The sequence below is a fragment of the Cynocephalus volans genome, chromosome 1 (genome assembly GCF_027409185.1).
Source record: "Cynocephalus volans isolate mCynVol1 chromosome 1, mCynVol1.pri, whole genome shotgun sequence".
Taxonomy (NCBI): Eukaryota; Metazoa; Chordata; class Mammalia; order Dermoptera; family Cynocephalidae; genus Cynocephalus; species Cynocephalus volans.
This window is the reverse complement of record NC_084460.1, coordinates 214,427,415-214,453,949: the sequence shown is the minus strand read 5'-3', so window position 1 is coordinate 214,453,949 and position 26,535 is coordinate 214,427,415. Positions and strand designations below refer to the sequence as shown.

Below are 26,535 nucleotides of genomic sequence, written 5' to 3'. Positions count from 1 at the left end.
AAACTTTTATAATCATAGATATATTTTTATTTCACTGAGCACATTAACAAAAATCATATAATTAAAATGAAAAATTGGTTGATAACCAATTCTCTGTGATGTAATTTTACCATGTCTTTAATAACCCTTTTATTACTACTTTATCCCTCTTAATGGGTATCTTTTTTAAAGAAAGGTTATAGAAACCTTGCTGTTTCATAGACATGTAGCTTTACTCCACTTTTTTTGGTGTTCCTTTGGGAGTAGGATATTGACAATAGTGGGGAAGTGATCAAGGTGTCTCAAGAAATTGTATCTTAAAGTTTTAACACTAGAAAATTGAGATTTGAATCTGAATGTGCTTTCTTTTATGTACGGATTCATTAGTGGCAATTATAGTTGGCGAATTTAAGGATAAATGAATATGAGAGTTAGAGAATCAGAGAATTTCTGAATGGGAAAGGGCCTTACAAATGAAGGGCCCTTGGAGTGGAAGTCTTAACGTTAGGAGATGGGCTCAGTGACCATCCAGAACTAGATCTCTAGTTCAAGGAGGTTCTGAGGTTTCTGAATCAGGCTCGTAGCCGAACCACCCAGGACATAAGTGATCACAGCAGGAGAGAGCTTTTAGCTTCCTGGGGTAGGAGAATCATAGTGGAAGTAATCAGAAATCAGAAAAATAAGGACACCTTTATTTCCTCTCATTAAGAAAAATGATATAAAAATATTGATTACAAAAATATAAACATCAAATATATACTTTTTTTAAAAAGTGGGATAAGCCTATTTTAAAAAAATAATGGGCCTATAAATTATTTGTATTTTCTTTCTGAGTGTAAAATTTTAACTTATTTTTATTAAAATTTTTATATATATGTATATGTTCAAAAAAGTATACATTTTTTGGTTGTTATCTAGAATCTGAAGGTTTGAATGGGTCAATGAGTATTCTCATCATTGAGGCATTCTATGGAGGATCCCATAAACAGCTGGCGGATCTGCTCCAAGAAGAGTTAGAAGATTGTGTGCTTTATACCCTTCCTGCAAAGAAATGGCACTGGAGAGCACGGACTTCAGCTTTATACTTCTCTCAGAACATTCCCACCAGTAAGCATTACAGGTAAGAATTCAGGAAGCTTGTTTTAATATAGCTGTTACTAGGATGTTGCTTCTCTATGGCATCTTTGAGAATTTCTCCAACTATGGAATTAGTTATTATGACTTCAGTAGATATTCCTTTAGAGTCAGCAGTGCAGTGGAGTGCACTCACACTCTTAAGGACACTGGGTCAGTACAAAAGTGGCCTCGTTTAGAACTATATGTCTTTTTTCATTTGTCTTATGATTTTATCATGTGCACCTGTGTGGGTGTGGGTGACTTTTTTTTTTTTGGCCTGAAATGAGAGTTGATCTTGGGCACACTGGATTTTTTTTTTGGTTCCATAACCTCCAGTGCTTCATTTTTAGTGAGTATACTGTAGAGTTAATTGTGTCTTCTCTGTACTTAGGAGCCAGGGTTGAAAAGATGGATATGACCAAGACTTTAAAGACTGTTGAGGTAGAGATAGACATGCAAGTGCAATGAGAGTATGAAAGATGGAGAAGTTGATTTTGATTGCAACACACTGGAGGTAGCTTTATCAAGTTGTTAACCTTTGACTTATTTTTGAAGGATGAATGGATTTAGGGGATACAGACCTCAATTCTGAATTCTGATTTGTTAGGAAGTGAGAACTAGGAACTAGAGGAGCCTATTTTGAAGAGCCTTATGGGATACACTGAAAAGATGGAGGGGAAATACTGATTATATATTTAGGGGGGACAGGTAGAATGTTGAAAATCTTTTCCTCTTTATTCATATGTACTCCTGTGTGTCTCTCGATTATTAAATAATGGAAGACTGTCTTACAGTGGTTTGCACATCTGATGTTCTTGTCATTCTGGGCCCCTGTGTGTGGGACTGTGTTGGTTTGGGTGTGAGTTAGGAGTGCCAAGCTGAGGATGAATGTAGTTAGTGCAGACAGGTTGTTAGATTAAGAGCATGTTGCAAGCTGTGGTGCCCACCTTGGCTCCAGCACCCATATACATCTGCTGCTTCTAAAGTGGACCAGCCACAAGAGAGACAGCAGTTTGTGATTTAAATGTAGGTTGCTGTTGTTAGTGGTCATTTGAGGTACTCAGAGAATAACCCATTTTGTGCATGAAAACCATGCATCATCTCTGAGAATTTACATCATCAGATGAGTATAGCAGTGAGTACTCAAGTCACATTGCTGGGAATTTTAAAGGCAAAAAGCTGTTTTACTGCATATTGAAAACTTTATATTTTTCAAATCTAAAGAGTAATCTTCTTTACATAATTTAATATTTTATATTCTGATATCACTAAGTGAATGTTGTATTCACTAATAGTATGAGAAATTTCAATGAATGTATTGATATAGAAGTTGTAAAGGTAGGACCATAGCTGTGTTAAAATCTGACTGTTTATAGTTGCTTTCACATCTCATTTCATTGGATTTTCACAGCACCAATTGTATATTATGTTACTTAAGGTCAAGTAATCCATTTGACTTTATGTCACATTTTCATTTAACATTACCGTTCAATATAATAAATTTCTACAGTGATTTGAACATTGAAATGAACCATTTCTATATCTGCTGTTTGATTTCATTTTGATTATGCAGTTTTCCAGAATTACATTATTATATCACAAATATATGTATGTGGATAGCATGTGAACAAACACTTCTGTGCACATGGCTTCCCCACCCCCTTTGAAGCCCGGAACATTTGAGGATAAGTGTTCGTTGAAGCAGTCTTATTTGGGGGGCGGATCTCTGAGAGATCATAAGGTAAAGTTTTATCTCTGATAGCCATAACCTCCGGTGCCCAAGAATGGTGTCTGTCATATTTCAAGGTCAATTTAATCTGAGTAGTTAACTGTAATCTGATCAGACTTCACCAAAAGACGTACCTCACCACTTTGACTTACAGTTATATTTGACCAATGATAACTTATCTACTCATTACCAAATAATTTTTTTGAATACTTTGAGAAAGATAATAGCTTGAAATTTACACTAAGTTAAAAAATATGCTCACTCAATCCTAGATTGACATGCAAAAATAACCTTTTGTTACTTCAGATATATCAATCTCTGTGGAGACTTTTAAAGATATGAAAAGTTTTTGCTCTCTATTTATTTATTCTTTTTGTACATTTGGCAAATGAAATCATCAAAGTTTATAAAGGTAAAATGATTAAACACCAATATTGCCAACTATGAAAAATTAGGAATGTGTCTGATGAGAAAGACCTTGAATGTAGGTACATATGCTGTTTTTCTTAGCTTCTGTACATGTAGTTGTTATTGTTATAAGCTTGTTATCTGAAAAACATTTTATTATTAGAAGAATAAATGCTTCAGCCTGATTAATCAGTTTGATTCTCGTTTTTATCTTGACACCTAAAAGAATACATGATGATTCACATTAGAGATATTAAGTTTTATTATAGATTATGAAAGCTCAACAAGTTATTTTTCTCAAAAGTAGTTGGTAATTGTAATTCTTAAGATACTTAAGGCTTTGCTTTCTGGAAATTTCAGAAGATGCAGAAAAAGTTTTCTGAGGATGAGGCTTGAGGGAAGGCCTTAAATTTTGTGTTCTGACATGTGTGAATCATTTGTCCTAGGATCAAGCATTTCTACTTTCTTAGAACGTACCTTAGAATAGGCATCAAGGATATTTCATTCATTTTTCTTTCTGTAATATGTTTACTGAATTGAAAGAATCACTGTTATTTAGAATCATGTTTTCACCCTCAGATGCTTACAATTACAGTTTTTGTTTCCTCTGAGGTATTGCGGCAGATGCTGATCATTGCCCACTTAACAGCTCTTCTTCCTTGTTAAAAGAATCACAGATATCTTTGGGGTAGCGAAGTATCCAGCACCTGGGTGTGAATCAAGATTGACCTTAGTCAGCCAGGATGATGTCATTATCCTTTGCCAAGTTTTTCCAACTTTCCTTGCAACTAGGGTTGGTCAGTCTCCAGGTTGTGGAAAACTACAGTTAAGTGGATGACTTCTGGGGATTCTTCTAGTGAAGTGGTTTGTTTTTTAGTTTGACCTGTAAAAGAAGAAAACCACCTTCCCTTTTCTGCATTTGACTGTGGTCGTGATGTCTGCAACCGTGATATGAGTATGAGGACAAAATACTTGGATTGCCACAAATGGCTGATGGAAGGCTAGAAAGAGCCCAAATTAGACTTCAATTTTGCACACTATAGCTATCAAGTCACCCCCCAAAAATTCTGTTTCTCAGTCATCTAGAAATGCTTCATAAAATATAACTACTGTAACTTCCTTTTAAGCCTATAGCTGAGCAAAGTAAGAAAAAAATCTATAAGGGCCTCTGTATTGCTAGGACTAGGGCCCACAGACCCTTCAAACCCGTTGTATAGACTGAGTCACAGACCCCTCACATGCAGGTCTATGAGCTAAGTAATTGGGAAAGATCCCAGGAGCCATTGGCAGAATACATGAGCTCAGTCTTCAGCTTCCTCAGTGGCAGAAGCAGCAGTGTTGGCCTCTCAGGGCATCCTAGGGGGACTGGGAGCAACAGCTTGCAGCAACAGTAGCAGCCTCTTCGTGGCCCCGCTGGGAGCATTTGGCAGGGGGCGGGGAGGGGGATAGGCACACCCTGTGGGTCAGAGCCACTCATTCTTTATACTTAATTCTGATAACCCAGGACATGTGGGTGCAAGTCAGACAACCCAGGAACACCTACCTAGGTGCACATGTGCAATTACATTAGACAATAACCAAGGAACACCTGGGTACGCGTGCATATTTACCTCAATGCTTGGCAAGACTCTGAACCCCCGAGGGACCCTGACCATTTATCTTTACTTTCCCTACAGCCTCAGATGAAGAATGATCTAGAAATTAGAGTGGTAAGGTGGCTTTGAAACTATGGTTGCCTAATTTTCATAAAGGGGACTGGGTAAATAAAATATTACATTCTTAAAATGAGATATTGTGCAGCATTAACCTGAAGGAGGAAGCTTTCCGTGTACTCTTACGAATGGCTTGCCACGATATATTAAATGACAAAAAGTAAGGTGCAGAACAGTGTTATGTGTTATATTTGGTATAAAGAAAGAGAGGTATAAGAATGAAATAATAAAAGAGTACACTAGAAATGAATAAAATTAGATAAACTGGGGAAAGTGTAGCAGAGGCTGTCAGTACCCCATGAATATCCCTCAGACTTTTTCTGGCCAGCTTCCTACTGCCCATAGCTGTAGCTCTTTGCCTGAGAGGCAAAGAGCTACATACGTGTAGCAGTCTGGGATCAGCCCTCCACAAATGATCTTTGCCCCTCAGATGAAATCACTTTGAAATGTGTGCAGGAGAGAGATCATCAACAAAGATTCCTAAAGCACCTGTATATCAGGAAATGTTAAAGTGTATCTAAGTAACTCATGGGTCAAAGAAGAAATCATCATGTACACTAAAAAATAGAACTGAATCATAATGAAAATATTGCATTTCACAATGCGAGTTACATCCAGAGTGACAGACATATCCACATCATCTTTAATAAATGTTTTTTAATACTATTTTTTTCATTGTTTGGGATATTCAGGACCTTCCAGAGCTTGTGGCCCAGGACAGGACCCATCTTAGTTGGGTCTAATAATAATAATACTAGAAAGAAAATAATAAAAGAGTAGAAAGTAGTGAAATTGAAAGCAAATATATAATGGGGATTAACAAACTAAAAAGTTATTTTGAAATAATAAAATAGATAAACCACAGGCACAATTGATTTTTCTTTTTTTTTAAAGGCACAAATTTTGGAATGAAAAAGGTATATAACTATAGATATAGCACAGATCAATAAAAATGAGAAGTGCTTCGAATACTTTTATGTTACATTTGAAAACTTAGACAAAATAGATAATTTCTTAGAAAAACAACTTACAAAACTTCACTTAAAATGAAATAGAAAATGTGAATGGACCTATAATAATTAAAAATGTTGACTTATTAGGTAAATATCTACCCACTAAAAGACAAAGGCAGGATCCTTGTGCATGGTTGATTTGCAGCTCCAATGCCACCCTGCTGCTTTCCAATTTGTGTTAACATTAGATTGAGTGCCTACTTTTTTAGGTTTTCTGTTTCTTGTAACAATACAAATCGTAACTGTTTATAGATGTTGATTATTATTATACCTTACCACCCCCCCTGCACCACCCCTACCCTTTTTTTAATGTCCAGGGAGGGGCTAGAAAAGCAAATAGTTGGATAGGAAATAAACTGAAAGTTCAGTCAATTCAAGAAATACATAAAATGAAATTAAAACTTAGGTATTGTTCATATTTCTGTTATGATTTGCCATTTTCTTTAATGGTACCATGACTGAGGTCTTTCACTAAGCAGATTCTCTGTCATGGAAGGTGTGATTCCATGGCCCTCCCCCTCAATGAACTATTGCCTGTGAAACATTGAATATATCTTTCTTTGGCAAAGTGGATATTTTTAGGTGACATGAATTACCTATGTATGTTTGTTGTTTGCAGCTAGCCCTTGTGAATAAAGATATGAGTAAGGTAGTGGGTACAGGTGAATTAATAAGGAAAGGTGGTGGTTTCTCAAACAATTCTCACTTGTAAATGAGTAATTTAAATTTTACTTTGCTTGGCAACTCTATCTTGTTTTGAATTTTTATCTTCTATTAAAAATACAACTTTTAATAATTTAATAGTACTTTAATTATAAAATACCCTTTTATTAAAATATACCTTTTTGAATAATTTAATATCATTTTAATCACAAAAACACATTTTTATTAGTGTATATCTCAGGAGTATAAAAGTAAATGATGACTTAAGATTTGTAGGTACGTGAAGTATTGTTAGGCTTATATAGGGCAGTTATTTTACCTCTCTATAGTAACTAGAACAAGATTTAATGGGATTAAATAATAATACTAGTAGCTAATATATTAAACATTTACCAGGCATACTACAGTCCTAGAAACTATTATTATCCTGGTCTTCAAGAATCAAGTTACTTGTACTGGGTTACACAGCTAGTTAGTGGTGAATATATTATGATTTGAGCTCAAGTCTGTCCTCCTGCAAAGGTCATATACTGTTTCTTTTTAAGCCCATGTTCTTAACCATTATACTATCTTAATTTCCAGCTGAAGCAGAGTATATTAATTAATTTAAACCTAAGTACCTTTGTTAAAAATATATTACTAGATTTTACTATTAGAAGTGGGTGTGGTGCTTCTCATGGTCTTGAGAAGTATTATAATTCTTGAATCTTGTTGGAGACTGGAGGCTGGAAACCTGGTGCCTTTCTAGGGCTGTGAATCTGTGATGTTCTCATTGTTCCTCAGCATGTTTCCCTTTAGTTTTCAGCCTTCGAAGTCACAGGTCATTTGAATTTTCTTTTTTGAAGCTTTTCCTTAAAATACAAAAGAGGAACTACATGTGATACTTCTTTTTTCATAGGGTAGTCTCATGAATACACAAATAACATTCTTGTTTAGGATACTCAATACCTGCTTTTCCCAAATTATCTTCAAACTGTTATACTTTAAAGTTTACTACTTGGTTTATGAGCTTGGCAAGGGGCAGTAGTATTCCATGACTGCCAGCTCACCATCCTTATGGCATTACCAATTGTGTGCACTTCTTGGAGTTTGATGAAGTCCCAACACTGTATCTAAATAATTTTGTCATTAGGTACAATGTAGCATCCCATAATCTCACCAATATGTGACAGTTTGTTTCATTTATGGCCGAGGGCTTCCCCATCACTTACTCAGCCTAGCAGCTTCCCTTGTCTGTATTTCCTTGTTGTGGGATGTTTTGGTTTGTTTTCATACCATGCTCTTCTTTCTAGCTAGCACACACAGCCTTCTAGATTTGTACAGCTCTTAGGGCTTCCTCCACAATATTTCATTTCAGTGACGTCTCCTCTGATTGTTCAATTTAGCCATCTGGACTTTATGCTGAAAATGTAGTTGGCCACAGCACAACAGAAATAGAAAATTCCTGCAAATCAAATAACTAACCATTTGGTCAGTCTCTGTCTTTCTCTGCCTTTCTCTCTATCTCTGTCTATTTCTTTTTCATATACACATGCATGCACCCGTATACACACATGGAGTCTTCGTTGCAGAACTAGAACTTAAAACTGTTACTAGGCTTTCTGAAAGATTGTTTCCAGGACTCATCTTTCCCATTTTTCTTTGTTTCTTTGTCAGTATTCTCAAGAATTAAAATATTCCAGAAGCAAGACAAAAAAAAGTTTTTTTGTTATGGAGTTCATAGTTTCATGCTAACCACAAGCAGCTAATTCAAAAGTGTTTGCATAGTTAGTAGCACACACTGAGAAGCCACTGCTTCCAAGGAGTTAAGTACTGAAGGGCAACTTCAAGTATGTGTTTTAAATATCCCTTCTAGCTTATTTAAAAAATAAAATAAAATATCACATGTAAGATTCTATATAGCCCCGTGGGTAATGGTTCATATGGATACAAGACATTATTTCTAACTGACTCTGTGCCTTAAAGACCTTGAGGGTAAATCTCCCATATATTTACCCTTTGAAATTTGACAACCATATTTTAAAAGACAAACTGGATGTTTATTACACTTCTACAGAGGGGAGAAAATAATTATTTTTAATGAATGGAATGGAAAAGGAAATAAACCTTATCTGCAAATGGATGCAAAATATACTATTGTATAAAAGAGCTCTGGCTGTAGAGTAAGGACCTTCATAATTTTGCTTTTGTAAGTAACATGCTTATTTTTGGCATAATAATTATTGAAACTGTTAGTCTGATTTTAGAGCACGTCTAATGTAGTTGATTTTAGGTGTTGTGTGTCTTTATCATGGTTAGTCTCCATATCATGGAAAAACAAATTTAGAAAATGAAAAGTATTTAAATTCTACTTCTACCCCTAACATTTATTTGTTTATTTGAGAAAGTTTTTCTGCTTTTATTAAGGTCTTAGTCAGTGAAAATAAGTTTATTCTGAAAATATGCTTATAGTTTGTGGGATATGCTCAGATATTGGTCTCTGACTTACTGTATTTGAGGCCTCTAAAGCTATGATGCAAGTCCTCTATTGCCCTTTCCTTCCCTTAAGCCTCCTTTCCTGAGGAAGTTTACATGCTTTTTCCCTTGGGATCAGATTTGGCTTCCTACCTTCCTTTGGCACATTTTCCTTTCCATTAAAGGACTAATTCTTGTCCATCTTTCCTTTGTTTATTCTCCTCTCATTCAGACCCTGGTATTCATTCACATGATGGACCTGCTGGTGTTTTGAGCTGCCAGCCCCCAGAGATAACCAGAAGGAGCAGGTAGAAGTTGAGTCAGGGCTACTACTTGCAAAAGAGCATTCATGTCTATTTCATCCCATTATCTTTTTATATAGGATAACATAATCCTATATTTTAGTGAATTTCTCCTTGTAATTTCTCTCCTATATTTCTTATTATTCACTATCTCATACTGATAATGAAAATTTAACGCTCTTCTTCTTTAGGAGAAATCCTTAGTGAATATGCATAGTTGAGAGAGTTTTAGGAGTGGAGAGGGTGGTTTAACCAAAATCCCCTTGGACTAGTTACTTTTTTACTTTTTTAAAGCTTGTTTCCATTTTTCTTTTACTTTATCAGTATTTACTAAGAGCTTTCATATTAAGAGCCAGTTCCTATGCTAGCACTGGTGATATAAAGCCAAACTTGACACACTTGGACATACAATGCTAGCACATAGTAAGCACTTAGTAAATAAACCCTTTGTTGATTGAAAGAAAGCTTAGAGCAGAATCGCGTGGCTAGAGGCAGCCCCTCCCCACTTCTTGGACCTGGAGGGGAGTGCCAGCCGGCGCACCCCGGCCCATGCTGAGGTGAGCCCAGCAGATCTGCATGGCTAGAGGCAGCCCCTCCCCCCTCCTTGGACCCGGAGGGGAGCACCAGCCAGCAGGATCTGACCCACTGAGGTGGGCTCAGCAGAGCTACGCTACGCTAGGGGCTCATTCTACTACCACAGATTCTGAAACAGGACCCAGGGTGGTTTAACATAACCACCACCACACCTACTGTCAAGCAAAGACAATTCACCACCACAGTAGCAACCAGGGCCACTCCACAGCCAAGCTCAGTGTAATAGAAGAAGCAAACCCTTTACCAACAACCAAATGTCAATGAAAAATACTAGAAGTACGAACAAACAAGAAGAAATGACACCACCAGAAGAATACAATAATGTTCCAAAGTCAACTCCATGGTACAGGGAATCCTTGAATGTCTGAAAAAGAATTCCGTACAATGGTCTTAAGAAACTTGAAGAAATAAAGGAAGACTCAATTAGAGAACACAGTGAAACAAGAAAAAATATCCAGAATATGAAGGAGGAAATCAACAAAGAGATTAATACCTTAAAATAGAGTATAGCAGAACTTCTAGAAATGAAAGATTCACTCAATGAAATAAAAAACACAACTGAGAGCTTGCACAGCAGGTTAGAGAAAGCAGAGGAAAGAATTTCAGAGCTTGAAGGTGGTCTTTTTGAAATAACTCAGGCAGACAAAAAAAAAAAGGAAAAAAGAATTAAAAATAATGAGGAAAATCTGAGAGAGAGAGCAGACAACCTCAGGTGCTCTAGCATCCGAATTGTGGGTATTCCTGAAGGGGAGGAGAAAGGAAAAGGTTTTGAAAACCTATTCAAGGAAATAGTAACAGAAAACTTTACAGGTGTAGGGTAACATACAGACCTTCAGATCCAGGAAGCTCAAAGGTCCCCAAACAGGTTTACTCCAAAAAGATCCTCCCCAAAACACATTATAGTTAAATTTGCAAAGCTCAGAGACAAAGAATTCTACAAGCAACAAGAGAAAAGCTTCAGGTCACTTATAGGGGAACCCCCATCAAACTAACAGCAGACTTCTGAACTAAAACCCTACAGGCCAGAAGAAAGTGGAAAGATATATTCAAAATACTAAAAGAAAAAAATTTCCAGCCAAGAATTCCTTGTCCAGTAAGGCTCACCTTTAGAAATGAGGGAGAAATAGTGTATTTCCCAGACAAACAAAAATTGTGGGAGTTCACCACCACATGACAAGCCCTGCAAGAAATTCTCAAGGGAGTCATTCATCTGGAATCTGAATAATGGTGACCACTATCACAAATACACAAGAAAGAGCAAAACCCACTGTTAAAAATGGCAGTAAGAAAGAGAAAGAAGCTACATCATCTCACCTTAAATTCCCAACTAACATTGAGGAAGAGAAATAAAAGGAGAAATAATTTATTGATCAAAAGATATTTAAATCATCTAAACACGAAGCAGTTAAATGACAGGAATTAAGCAACACTTGTCAATAACTACTCTAAATGTGAATGGACTAAACTCCCCATTCAAAAGACACAGACTGACTGATTGGATGAAAAACCTAGACCCAAGTGTATGCTGTCTTCAAGAGACCCACCTCACTTGTAGAGAAACACATAGACTAAAAGAGAAGGAATGGAAAAAGATATACCATGCAAATGGAAACCAAAAGCGAGCAGGAGTAGCTATTCTTATATTGGACAAAATAGGCTTTAAGCCAAAAAACATAAAAAGATACAAAGAAGGCCACCATATAATGATAAAGGGATCTATCCAGCTCAAAGACATAACAATCATAAACATGTATGCACCCAATACTGGAGCACCCAGATATATAAAGCAAACACTCTTAAACCTAAAGAAAGAAATAGGACCTAATACATTAATAGGGGGTGATCTTAACACCCCTCTCTCAGTATGGGACAGATCTTCCAGGCAACAAGTCAACGAAGACACAGAGGACTTAATCTACACTTTAGACCAACTGGACTTGGCTGATATATACAGAACATTTCACCCAACAACTAAAGAATACATTTTCTTCTCATCAGCTCATGGTACATGCTCCAGGATAGATGACATATTAGGTCAGGAATCTAGTCTCAGCAAATTTTAAAAAATTGAAATCATTCCAACTATCTTTTCAGACCACAATGGACTAAAATTGAAAGTAAACCATAAGCAAAACTCTGGAAGCTATACAAATACATGGAAACTAAATAATAGCTTCCTGAATGACCTATGAGTCCAAGAAGAAATTAAACAGGGATTGAAAAAATTTCTAGGAACTAATGAAAATAAAGATACATCATACCAGCACCTGTGGGATACTGCAAAAGCAGTACTAAGAGGAAAATTTATGGCAATAGATGCGTATATCAAAAGAATGGAAAACGTGAAATAAATGACATAACACTTGAAACAACTTGAAAAACAACAACAATCCAAACCTAAAGGTAGTAGATGGGAGGAAATAATTAAGATCAGAGCAGAACTAAATGAAATGGAGACCCAAAAAACAATAGAAAAGATCAACAAAACAAAAAGTTGGTTTTGAGAAGATAAATAAAATAGACAAACCATTAGCTAGGTTAACAAAAGAAAAGAAGAGAGAAGACCCAAATAACAAAAATCAGAAATGAAACAGGAGACATTATAACCAATACCACAGAACTACAAAGAATCATTAGAAACTATTATAAACAACAGTATGACAACAAATATGAAAATCTGGAAGATATGGACAAGTTTCTAGACAAACTACCAAGACTGAACCAAGAACAGATAGAAAACCTGAACAGACCAATAACAAGTAAGGAGACAAAGCAGTAATTAGCAATCTTCCAACAAAGAAAGTCCGGGTCCGGATTGTTTTACAGCTGAATTCTATCAAACTTCTAAAGAGGAGTGAATACCAATTCTCCTCAAACTATTCCAAACAATTGAGGACAGATGCTGCTCTCCTAGACTCATTTTATGAGGCCAGCATGACTCTGATACCAAAACCAAATAAAGACACAGCAAAAAAAAAGAAAATTAAAGGCCAATATCCTTGATGAACCTGGATGCTAAAATGCTCAACAAAATATTAGCAATCAGAATACAGCAACATATTAAAAAAAATGTGCACTGCAATCAAGTGGGATTCATTCCAGGGATGCAAGGATGGTACAACATATGAAAGTCAATAAATGTGATACATCACATCAACAAACTCAAGGACAAAAACCATATGATTATCTCAATAGATGCTGAAAAAGCTTTTGACAAAATTCAACATCCCTTCATGATAAAGACTCAACAAATTAGGTATAGAAGGAAAATATCTCAACACAATTAAAGTCATTTGTGACAAGCCCACCACCAGTATCATTCTGAATGGGGAAAAACTGAAAGTCTTTCTCTTAAGAACAGGAACGAGACAAGGATGCCCACTCTCACCACTTCTATTCAACATAGTACTAGAGGTACTAGCCAGAGCAATCAGGCAAGAGAAAGAAATAAAGGGAATCCAAATTGGAAAAGATGAAGTCAAACTTTCTCTATTTGCAGATAACATGATACTGTATATAGAAAAACCTAAATACTCTATCAAAAAACTCCTAGAGCTGGTTAATAACTTTAGTAATGTTACAGGATACAAAGTAATTGCCCCCAAATCAGTAGCATTCTGAAAGAAATTAAAGAAGATACAAAAAGATGGAAAGAAACTCCATGCTCTTGGGTTGGAAGAATTAATATTGTGAAAATGTCTATACTACCCAAAGTGATCTACAGATTCAATGCAATCTCCATCAGAATATTAATGACATTCTTCACAGTAATGGAAAAAACAATCTTACCTTTCATATGGAAAAATAAAAGACCCGAATAGCCACAGCAATCCTGAGCAAAAAAATAATAATAATAAAGCTGGAGGCATAACACTACCTGAACAGATTATACTACAAAGCTATTGTAACCAAAACATCATGGTACTGGTATAAAAATAGATATTCAGACCAGTGGAATAGAATTGAGAATCTAGAAATCACCCCTCAGGCTTACAGCTATCTGATATTGGACAAAGGCAATGAAAATCTACATTGGGGAAAAGACTGTCTCTTCAACAAGTGGTGCTGTGAAAACTGGATATCCATATGCAGAAGAATGAAACTAGATATGCATCTCTCACCATACACTAAAATCAACTCAAAATGGATTAAAGACTTAAGTATAAGACCTGAAAATGTAACATTAGTAAAGGAAAATATAGGTGCAACACTCCAGCAATTAGGTCTGGGCACAGGCTTTATGAACATGAGCCTGAAAGCAGAAGCAGCAAAAGAAAAAATAAACAAATGGGACTATATCAAACTAAAAAGCTTCTGCACAGCAAAGGAAGCAATCAGCAGAGTGAAACGGCAACTTTCAGAGTGGGAGAAAATTTTTGCTGACTATGCATCTGACAAAGGATTAATATCCAGAATACACATAGAACTCAAGCAATTATACAGTAAAAAACAAATAACCCAATTAAAAAATGGGCAAAGGATCTGAATAGGCATTTTTCAAAGGAAGACTTACAAATGGCCAACAGATACATGAAAAAATGCTCAACATCAGTAGTCATCAGGGAAATGCAAATTAAAACTACATTGAGATACCACCTCACCCCTGTTAGACTGGCCATAATCAAAAAGACGGTGAATAACAAATGCTGGCAAGGGTGTGGAGCGAAGGGAACATTCCTACACTGTTGGTGGGAATGTAAATTAGTACAGCCACTATGGAAAACAGTATGGAGGTTTCTTAAACAACTACAAATAGATCTTCCATACAATCCAGCAATCCCTCTTCTGGGTATATATACCCAGAGGAATGGAAATCATCATGTCAAAAGGATACCTTCATTCCCATGTTCATCGCAGCTCTGTTTTACAATAGCCAAGATATGGAACCAACTTAAATGGCCATTGATGGATAATTGGATAAGGAAACTGGTATATATACACCATGGAATACTACTCTGCCATAAAAAAGAATGAAATACTCCCATTTGCAACAACATGGGTGAAACTGGAGAAACTTACATTTGAGTGAAATAAGCAAAGCACAGAGGGATAAATACCACATGTGCTCACTCATATGTGGGAGCTAAGAGAGAAAGAAGGAAGGAAAGAAAGATCACAGTAATACTTTGGTCTTACAGAGGAAGGTAACATTCCTAGGGCTACAAAATGGAGTGGGGGTGAAGGGGGAGAGGAAGGGAGGTTGGGAGATAATTGGGTGGGGGACATGGGGCACAAAAGTAATTTCTGGTAATGGGTATGCTGTCAGTATGAATCTGGCCCTCACATCATGGGCACGAAGGTTGATAATTAGCTTTGTATCTCATGAATATACATAATTAAAAAAATATATAAAATAATAAATACATAAGTAATTAAATCTTAAAAAAAGAAAGAAAGTTTAATGCCTACATCTACTTGCTAATTCTTGTAGCCTTGATTAAATAATCCCTGATTGAAAACCATTGGTGACTATCCATTGCATATGTAAAAATCCTTATTACACACCAGGGTTTGCTGTGGTTTGCGTGATCTGGGCCCTGTCTGCCTCTGCAACCTCATCTGCCACTCTTGTTGTCCTGTTAATCTGCTGCAGCAACATTGGCCTTGTTTATTCACTCTGAAATGTCAACATCTTTCCTGCCTCAGGTCTTGTTACTACTTGCTGGTTCCTTTCCTGGCAACACTTACTCATGCCCCTACCCCATACCTTTTGTTCTTCATTGCTTTCTCTTTCCCATCCTTTAAGTCTCAGCTAAAATTTCACCTCACACAGACCGTCTCTGAGCACTCTATCTAAAATAAGCCCTCCTGTTTCAGCACCTTTTTTTCTTTCCCTCCGTAATAACATTTTATATAACTTGTAATTATTTTGTTTGGTTGGTTGATTTTTTTCTTTCCATTTTATTCTAAGCGTGTCTGTCTTATTTACCATTTTATTCCCAGTACCCAGTATGCTGCCTAGCAGATAGTAGATACTTAGTAAATACGGCTGCACGAATGATTTAGTGGGGTTTGAAAATGCAAAGAAAATATGGTTGCAGTTGGCTTTGCTAATTTGTTTATTTTTTTCTGCTGTTGGAAATACCAGTATCCTGTGTCTAGGGATATCATCCCTTCTTCATAGATACTGCTTAGTGACATTTAAGGGCCTGTGTTTCTCAGTTTTATTACGTTAAACTAAGGAATTCCATATACATTTAGTCACTTGTTTTTTGGTTTATATTAATCATACAATGAAAGCAGCCATCATCCATTATGTAAATTTTGATAAAAAAATATAAGTTTCTGGAATTTACCCTGTATAAAAGTGTTTCTAGGAAAAAAAAATGTTTCTTAGTTCAGGAAACTTTATAAACTCTAGAATATGCCTGTGATATTTTGTAAAATTTCTTATGATTGTATTTGAAGGATTTTTAGTTTTAACCACCGCTGGTGGTTACCCATGAACAGTGGACTTTTAATTTATGGTGCAGAAACTAATTAGGAGAAATGAGAAATTAGAATTTGGCCCAAAGAGATATTTTGCTTGGCCCACAATTGTTTAAACCTTTTTTAGTTTTAATAATTTTAGACAGGTAGACATTCTGCATATTGGTCATAAATACTACTCATCACCATTGTTTTATACCAATGTACTTCTCACATTTATGTTACTTAACTGATTCGTTTAGGCCTTTTTGTCTGTAGCCTATGGCTTAGAATCTGTTCAAAAATGAATCTCCAGGTAATCTTTAATAAAATATTTTTAATTGTATATGTACGTAAAATAGTTTACTAAAAGAATAATAATCATTTGTGTTTGGAAGAAACAAAAATGTATAGCAGGGAAATCAGCAATTCTGGGTTCTAATTCTAGCTGTGCTGTTAATTAATTGTTTAGTCTGAAAAAATCGCTTTTTAACCTTAGAGACTTTTTTTTATAGTCTATAACTTGAAGGTTTATGGTTTCATCTATCCTTGAGATCTACAATGTCATGAACAAGGAATTAAAATCAAGATCAAGATTTAAGGAATTCTCACACAAGGGACAAATTTATCCTGTCATTTAACTTTGTTATGAACCGCCACTTCGTTTAATTCAGGAGTGTTTTCCTAGTCTTTTTATGCATATTGTTGACTTTTTAAAAAATTAATATTTAATGTTTATTTTTAGCATTAGAGAATTTTGAGGAATAATTCTTTCTAACAGTACTTCTATCTTTGTAGTCACTGTGGTATGAATTCTTCTTTGTTCAGATCTCCTGCTATGGCCCCAGAATTTCATGATTATATACCTTTTCAAAGAGAACATATTTGACTTTCATGTTAGTTGTCTCCATAGGGCATGGAATATGGGACATGTATGCCCAAGTCTCATGGTATTACTGTAGAACTCACACAGAATAATCCATGCTATATAGCCAGGACAGTATTCATTAAAGACAGAGGAGAGGGTTTATAGTACGGGAAAAATAGGGAAATGTTTAGAAAACTCTAAAAGGTTGGTTTAGCATGAACATATTCTGAATTAGGATGAGTTGTGGGGAGATCAGATTGGAGTGGTAGGCAGATTTGCTCTAGTTCATGTGCATTCTTGAATTCAAGGTTAAGTATTTGGGGAGCTTTCGCTTTAGGTGATGGGTATCCTTGGAAGGGTCTATTACTCAGGACTCGTTTAGTTGCATGTGATAGAAACCCAATTAAAAATCACATAAACGTAAAGAAAAATATGTTAGGTCATATAACTAGAAGTCCCACGGTGGCTGACCATGGGCAAAAGCTGGATGCAACAATTAGGTCTCCTGCTTTCTTGACTCTGCTTTCCTCTATTTTGACTTCTCCATATGGATCAGTCTTAAGGCTAACCTTATATTCTACCAGCTTAGTTACCTTATCAGAAAGAGAGTACCTCTATCTCAGTAGTTCTAACAAAAGTCCCAAGATGGACTAAGTAGACTGTTTTGTGTGTGTGTGTGTGTGTGTGTTTTGGGTTTTTTGCATCATGTGGCCTCTGAACTTGTTACTGTGTCAAAAAGGATCTAAAATCATGATTGGCCAGCCCTGGGTTATATCACTAGCTTGGAATCAAGAAGTGCGGTTAACCCCATCCAAACCACATGAAATGAGTGAAGGAGAGCAAAAAGAAAATTACATTACTGGTATTTAAGGGAGGGGAAATGATGTTTTGCAGGCAAAAACGTGGTGAATATTATAGTCAAACAGGAGTGAGGTAAGGAAAACTCAATAGGATAATCATTACGGCAATATGGGATGGAGACCATTGATAAGGGTAGAGGTGGCCATTTGATTCTAAACATCTAATGGAGAAATACTGAGATTCTGAATGAGAACTATGACAGTAGGAATGGAAAGTAGGAAATAACTAGCAGTATGAATGAAATTTGTGTTTACATTTCACTAGTTATTAAATTTGTCTAGGAGCTGAATTGAAATTTTTTTGTCCTGTCTATGAGAAAAAAATTTGGGTTATAAATTAATTTATTCAAAATCACCGGGGTTGTAGTGGTTATGATTATTTTAAAAAATAGATAATGCTAATTGTAAATCATTCATATTTACTCATTGCATTGGCTCTGTAAGTTTGCTTTGGCAGTATTTTAAGTTACCCCATGTACTTAAATGGAGTAAAACTTCATTTTCTTTAAAAATTTAATGTAATGCTGGCTTCTTTCTCTCACTTAAATAAAATGTTACATACACACACTCACAATCAATAAGTGATTTGTTATCTGATATTAATTTCTCAAACTTATCTCCTCCCTACCCACACCAAAAAAAAAAAAAAAAAAAGTTGGGTCAGGTATTAAGTACATTTGTAGAGTTCATATATTTATGCTAGATCCCAAAATAAAAGCAAAAATGAATGAGTAAAGCTTGTGGTTGCCACAGTACTTGGTATCTAGTTCAGAAAAGCCAGTTACTTCCTCAGTGATCTGTGTTTGATGGACACACACTGTGTGCCAGGCACAAATGGATAAAAAGGTGAATAAGGCAGTATGCTTTAGGAACTGAATTACTTCTCTTGGATTTAGATCTATTTTTATTTTTATTTTTTTGGTACTATTTGGTCAGTGTTCACCTGAGTCAGCATTTCTAAAGCAGTCATGTACTAATATGTTTCCAGGAAAATCTCCCACACTTGGTAATCTGTCTGTCGCTATAGTAGTAGATCTAAAATGTGGGGGATGGGGGATTTTAGCCCATAGTTTCTCTTAGTATCTAATATTGACACAGATATTTATTTGTATAAAAACTGTTTTGGTGGTTTCCAAGATTTTTAGAAAATGAAAGTAGCTAACAGTGTGAATTAGTTTTTGTCATTTTTTTGTTTTCTTTTGTCTATGATAAATTTAAATACAACAAAAAAATTTTTAATGAAATCCAGTATAATTCAAAGCATATATTATTCGTAGATTGTGTGTGTGTATGTGTAGCAGTTGTATTATGTAGTTTCTTGTTTAATATGTAATGATTCTTAGCCTTCATTTTGTGACATTGCTGAGTGTCATCAACTTTCTCAAAGGGAATTTTTTACTTTTTAAAACACACACAAAAAATAACCCACTTTTATTGAAAAATATTTTCTATAGTATTTTGTTAGAAACTTGCCACTAGGAAACCAAGCAATAGCTCTATGCCATTATTGCAAAGGTTTAGGAATCTGTGACTTACTATTTCATCATAATTGGTGAGAATGAAGAGATTATAACTTTTAAGTTTATAAAGAGTGTTTGGTAGGACTATGAAATCATTTTAATAGCAGTATTCTTATTTTTTCTATTTCTTCAAAGATATTTAGTGACATTCATATTTTATTTCCAGTATTTTTTGAAAAATAAGAGCAGAGGTTAAGAATTGAGGTCTTGTTTGCTCTGAAATTTGAGTACTGTTTAATATGTAAGTAGAGTTTGTGTAAGTAACTATTTTCTTTGTCTGATTTTGGTATTTAGAACTGGGAATAGAAAAAGAAGTCATGCATACCTACACATATGCTTTAGAAATAGTGGCAATTTTAGAATTGAACTACCTGAAAAACATCCGGGCTTTGGGAAACATGATGTTAATATATGTCTTCTTTCAATGAGTTTTATTTTAGATAAAATGCTGTCAGGTGGTAGTGATCCACTTGAACAGTGTTTAGTTTTCATTTTTTCCTTGGGAAAAAAGCTCCCAGAAAACTTTATTCTTTAATGTGTTCAGCATGCATATGTTTTACATCTTTTAGCCAGTATTAAAAATGTAGTTCCTAATTAGATGTCTAAGTCTGAGAGGAGTTGTGCTGAATATCAGCCTCTTAGAATTATAGAAAAAGAAAGTTTTGGTGAATAGGACTTTCTTTTTTGCTATTGCATCTTTCAGCCATCTCTGGCCCCAGAAACTAAGGAATTTGCATTGTCAGTGTTTCTCAGCTATTATGTTCTAGGATTTCTACTGAATACTGTGATTTTTGATGATAAACCCTTCAGTTATTGATTGTCAAAACTTGGAGAATTCATGATATTTACATTCTATTATGACCTGTTTTACAGAAAAAAGGTAACATTTTTGTTATTTGTCTAAGGATTTAGGCTTTAGATAGACGAATAGTTACCAACTTGCTATGTCTTATATTTTAGAACAATTGTAGGAAATCTCTGAAGTATAATATGTTAGAAACTGGGTTTGTTTGATACTTTTGTTTTACATTCTAAAATGTGGGTAGGTGGTGGTGGGGAAATCCCTTCTCTTTGAATTTATCTGTGTGAGTCACCTGAAGGTTTCTTTCTAATAGAGTATAATGAAATGGTGCCACCTGAATCATTATTTCCACATTTGTTTTTTTAGATATTCGGTTTGTGTTCATCATTTACCTACTTTTCTGTTTTACTTTTCTATTTGTCTGTCATTTTTTTTTTTTTTTTTTAGCTGATAAGTACCTCAAACCAAGAATGACTTCTATTTTTCATAGACCTGGAGTGTCAATTTTCTCACTGATTTTGTCTTATTGACTAATGTATTTGTTCACAACTCCAAACCACAGATTAGACATACAGATACTGACTAAGCCTAATTTACAAATATTAGCCCACATACTATGAATTCCTTTAATGTTTGGGCATTCCTAGGAACATATGACGAGTTTTGATGTTCTCTCTTTTACCTATTAAATATGCTATTACATAGGAGCCCTAAGGGACTAGGAAAGAGCACTGGACTAGAAGTCAGAGGAGCTGAATACAAAGCCCAGTTCAGCCACTCACTTATATAAGGGCTAATCACTTTCATTCTGTATTTTTGTCTGCAAAATGATGAAAATAAAAATAATACTCTTCCCTTTTATCTTCACTATTTGTTGTGAGGATCAAATGAGATAATCTTTTAAGAATATTTTGTAAGTGGAGGTGCAAAATATTATTGTAAAATTTGAACAGTTTTAGTTATTTATACTGTTCTAAGTGACTGATTTACACTGAGGTTTTTTTGTTTAAATTATTTACTCTCTAGCCTTTATCTATTTTAAAGTGCAAGTAGGAGATATGACATGTTAATACTTTAATAAAAACATAGTGTTTAAAGAATGTTTGGTCCAAAGCCATAATGTACTGCTGCATTTATTCTTCAGTTACAGGTATTTTGAGAGTTACTGTGAGAAAGTGGGAAGTAATGATAGAGGAGATATTATTTGTAGATTCTTGTTCTCTCTTTAACTTATTAGTTCTGGTATCAACTTTGAATTGTAGCTAAGTAGCAATCAATTAAATATTATAGTGGGTAGTAATGATGAATTACAAAACTGGTCATGTTTATGTTTCTGTAATTAGAAAAGTAAATTAAGAATACTTCACTATTGATTTACTTTCTTCAACTAATATTTGCATAATCCCTCTACTCTTAATTTTGTAAGATGCTTTGCTACTAGGGACTTGATTTGAAAATGTGTGAAAGAATTCTCTGTATGAAAAGTTGTTGAATTGTACCCTTATCTAGTAAAGATTAAAGAACTCTTAGAGACCAAAAAAAAAGGTGCAGTTGTCTCATGGATCTGAGGTTTGATGGTGTCTATTGCCTTTTTAAGGAAAAGTAGTGTTTCATACCTGTGGTAGAATGACTAACTTTCTTTTTATTTATCTATCTATCTATCTATCTATCTATCTATCTATCTATCTATCTATTTATTTATTTTTTAATTTTATTTTGTCGATATACATTGTGTCTGATTATTGTTGCCCATCACAAAAACCTCCCCACCCACCAATGTCCCCTCTTTTTGCTTGTCGTATCAACTTCAAGTAATTGTGGTTGTTATATCTTCTCTCCCCCCCCCCTGGTTTTTTTTTGTGAGAATGACTAACTTTCTAACACAAAGTACCTATTTCACATATATAGCATCGTTTCTTTGCTTAAGCCCCAAGGAAAAGAATTATGTGAATGTCTGCACATGAAGAGATTTCTCACATTAATTTTAATAAAAGAATAACATCTGAACGTCATAGCTGCCAAAAATATTAGATAAATGGAAATAAATGTTCTAATATATATTCTTGAAATTGATATGAATTTTAGTAAACATAATAAAAGTTTCTGCTCTTGTTCACAATAGAAATTGTGAACAGAATAGAAATTGGCCATTTCAGGTCTGCTGTGTCACTGGCCATTCTATTAGTGAAGATTATTTAGCTTGAATATATCTTTAAAACCTATTGTAAGTATACTGAAAGTGTTGCATTAGCAGATAAAAATTTTTAAGAGACCTTATGTATATGAGTTTCGCATTTTTTTTCTGTAGAAAGACTTTTAAAAATTTTTCTTTCAAAAATCTCTGAACTCATTTTTACCTTTGCTCATTGAGGCTGAAAGTAAAATACACTGTGGGAGAGTTTGAGAAGTATGTTTGACCAACTTCTTTCAGAGGGTGATAGCTAACCTACTTATTTGACCTCCTTCCTTTTGTTAGACACTAATTCTTCCTTATAACTGCTAAGAATTAACCTAAGATGAACACCCCTAACTCCTCACAATCCTGCTCCCCCTCCCATATCATTCTAAATCCCCTTTTCTTTCTTTTCTTTCACCCTTTATTTCAAGTATTTTATGAGAGCAGTTCACTAAATAGCTATTAGTAATGGTTTACTTTTTGTCATTGCAAAGCAGTATTACCTATTACAATATTCTTGAACAGTACTAGTAATGATAAGTGAGTGGTCAGTCTGTGAGTGGATGCATGGAAAAAGAGAAAAAGTTATAAAGCAACAGATAATTAACTCATGGATTCTTGAGCAACTGAAGTTCAGACATATGAAAAAATGCTCAATATCACTCAGCATCCGGGAAATGCAAATCAAAACTACACTGAGATACCATCTCACCCCAGTTAGGATGGCTAAAATCCAAAAGACTCTGAATGATAAATGCTGGAGAGGTTGTGGAGAAAAAGGAACTCTCATACATTGTTGGTGGGACTGCAAAATGGTGCAGCCTCTATGGAAAATGGTGTGGAGGTTCCTCAAACAATTGCAGATGGATCTACCATATGACCCAGCTATCCCACTGCTGGGAATATACCCAGAGGAATGGAAATCATCAAGTCGAAGGTATACCTGTTCCACAATGTTCATTGCAGCACTCTTTACAGTAGCCAAGAGTTGGAACCAGCCCAAATGTCCATCATCAGATGAGTGGATACAGAAAATGTGGTACATCTACACAATGGAATACTACTCAGCTATAAAAACGAATGAAATACTGCCATTTGCAACAACATGGATGGACCTCGAGAGAATTATATTAAGTGAAACAAGTCAGGCACAGAAAGAGAAATACCACATGTTCTCACTTATTGGTGGGAGCTAGAAATAAATAAATAAATTCACACACACACACACAAAAACTGGGGGGGGGGGAAGAAGACATAACAACTACAATTCCTTGAAGTTGATACGACAAGCAAACAGAAAGGACATTGTTGGGTGGGAGGGGGGAGAGGGAGGAGGGAGGGGGGTTTCGGTAACGGGCCACAATAATCAACCACATTGTATATCGACAAAATAAAATTAAGGAAAAAAAAAAAGTATACTTTTTGGTTATTTTGTGTCTTATGATATTTAGTATTGCCCTTTTCTTGAACTTTTGTAAGCGAAGATCATCTTTGATTTGCCCAGGAGCATTATTTCTAAGTTACCTGAGGGTGGAGGCAATGCTTTTTACCATTACTTTCAGGGTCTAATTCTTAATACTCAGTAAATATTTGTTGGATGAATGAATAAATAATGATGATATTAAGAAATATCAATAAAATTCATAAGACATATACTTTTTGCTGTATGCAATATTACAATTGTGTTTATATACAGGGAAGAGATACGTCAAAAAACGACAGCTGATTTTCTAGCACTTAAGATTTATTATTTAGTGATTGCTTTACAAGGTTCTACACTTTCTATTTTCCTTATCTTGCAGAGCCCTGCCTGCATATTGTAACTGCTCAAGACATTTTTTAAAAAAAATATTTACATAAATATTAAGCTTTACTTTAGTAGAAATATTTCTTGCTTGTCGTGTGTTACCTGTTCAGTGCAGTGAAGAAGGTGGCTATTTTAGTGGTTTTCACTTTTCTCTTTTGGATTGTTTTTCAAGTGGCAGAAGATATAGCTGTAATGAATTAAAAGCACATCAGGCAGAACTTAAAGTTGTAAATAGGAGCTATAAGACAGAAATACTGAGACTTTTCATTTTTTATGGTGCAGTGGCAATATGCACAAAACTGTTAATATTTGCTAGTTCACTGGCAGAACAACTGTAGTTTGGGGAATATAAGTACAATGAGAACAGTGTTTTCATTCAACATGAAATTCCTGTAAGGTGTTAACACCCAGGACCTTTCTGGAAGTGTAAAGATTTTGCTGAGAAAAGAGAACAGTGGAGGAACACTAGTGGTTTATTAACTGGGGTTTTACCTGTTGACTTGCCAATGATGCCAATTTACATCGTCTACTTTGTAGAAATAATTGTTCATTTATGTTGTGTTGCTTGACCTTTAAAGCGCTTTTGAACATTTTCAACCATCTCTTAGAAGGGTGTCCTCCTGACTCTTTTTGTTTGTATTTTAGTTATTTACCACATTCCTTCCACATCACTAAAAACTCTACTTTTATCATTGTCTATTTCCTGGAAATGATATCAATTTGACCTAATTCTTATTAAGGCATCAGTGATTATTAGTGGCTTATTGTATTACCCCAGCTAAGATAAAGTCCCTAGAATGTTTACTTTTTGGATATGATGATTTTATCCATATTATGTTTGTTGTGTTATAAAAGGCACTTCTTTGATTCCTTTGCTTCAGCCGTCCCCTGTGCTTCAAGCTATCCCTCAGCAATTTTTGAGTAAAAAAGCATCTTAGGCACCACCTTGATTCAGTTATCAAAATATTTCCATAACTGACAGTTATTTTATTTTTCTAACAAGTAAATTCTTGTCTGTATGGTTAAAGCATGCCCACATTGGTCCTTTCATTGGAATAGTTCTGTCCATTGTAAGTATATTCTTTATTTTGGTCAAGATAACTTGCTTATTGTAGGCACATTGAGTTTTCGGTTTTTGATCTGAAGGAGTGAGCACATTTTGGAAAATTTTAAACATATACAAAGTAAAGGGAACAGTTAATGAACCTATGTTGACAATTCTAAATAAATAGCCAATTTTGTTCTGTCTAAACTCTGCCTGGGTTATATTGAAGCAAATTACAGACATTCCATTTGTAGCTCTGTATATTGCATTGTGTATCTCTAAAAGATAAAATTTCTTAAAAAATAAAATGTAACTGTAATACCATTATCACTCTGATAAAACCCCAAGTAATTCCTTAATATCATGAAATGCATTTAATCTTAAAATACTGTATTTACTCTAAAATATGAAATAAATAACAGGACCCTATTATGTAATGAAGAAAAGAGAAGGCAGTCTCCCAGAGTCCAGAGCGTGCACATACTGCTGTGCTGGCAATGGTTGCTCAATAAAAGCTTACTTTTGCTCACAGAGTTGAGGTATGGAGCTTCTACTTTGAGAAATGATTAATCGATGTTGATTTAGTGGCTCACTTAGTATCTTTAATGCTTTGTATTCACTTGGTTTTTATTCCTCCATATTAAAGATTGCATTGCCTTGTGTGAATGGTGCTCGCTGAGTGGTGCAGAACAAAGCCTATGTGCTGCCACATGGGACAGCACTGCCTGTAGGTGGGCCCTGGGCATCAGTATTTATATTTAAATATCCTACAAGTCTTTCTAATGTTCAACTAGGGTTAAGAATATTGATCTTAGGTATACTATCTGGGCTTAGTACAAATAATGGTATTATTATGATATTTTATCTTCCCAGTTCTAGATTGTAAGTATAAATATAACTCTAATTCTATTAGCTTTGTTTCACTTACGGAGTATTTCCTTTCCTTTTGTTTTGTTACTTTTAAGGGATATTTATAGTAGTATGAAACATTCTGTCCACATAAAAGCTTATTGAAGAGGTAAAATGTTCTTACTAATTAAAGAAAATACTAATTGGATAGATTGTTGTTTTGTGTAAAT

The 26,535-nt window shown here is 35.0% G+C and overlaps 1 protein-coding gene across 6 annotated transcripts in view; it reads left to right on the top strand.

Annotated features, from left to right (window-relative positions):
- The window catches only part of GTDC1 (glycosyltransferase like domain containing 1), a 390,698-nt gene that overhangs the window by 123,844 nt on the left and 240,319 nt on the right, over positions 1 to 26,535 (top strand). For 5 of the 6 annotated variants that reach the window (XM_063094114.1, XM_063094089.1, XM_063094097.1 and 2 more), the window contains one exon: positions 898 to 1,099. The exons of the other annotated variant lie outside the window; for it this stretch is intronic. In XM_063094114.1, the coding sequence (XP_062950184.1) occupies positions 921 to 1,099 (179 nt within the window). In that variant the 5' untranslated portion in view covers positions 898 to 920. The remainder of the gene's footprint in view (positions 1 to 897; positions 1,100 to 26,535) is intronic. 6 annotated transcript variants of the gene reach the window in all.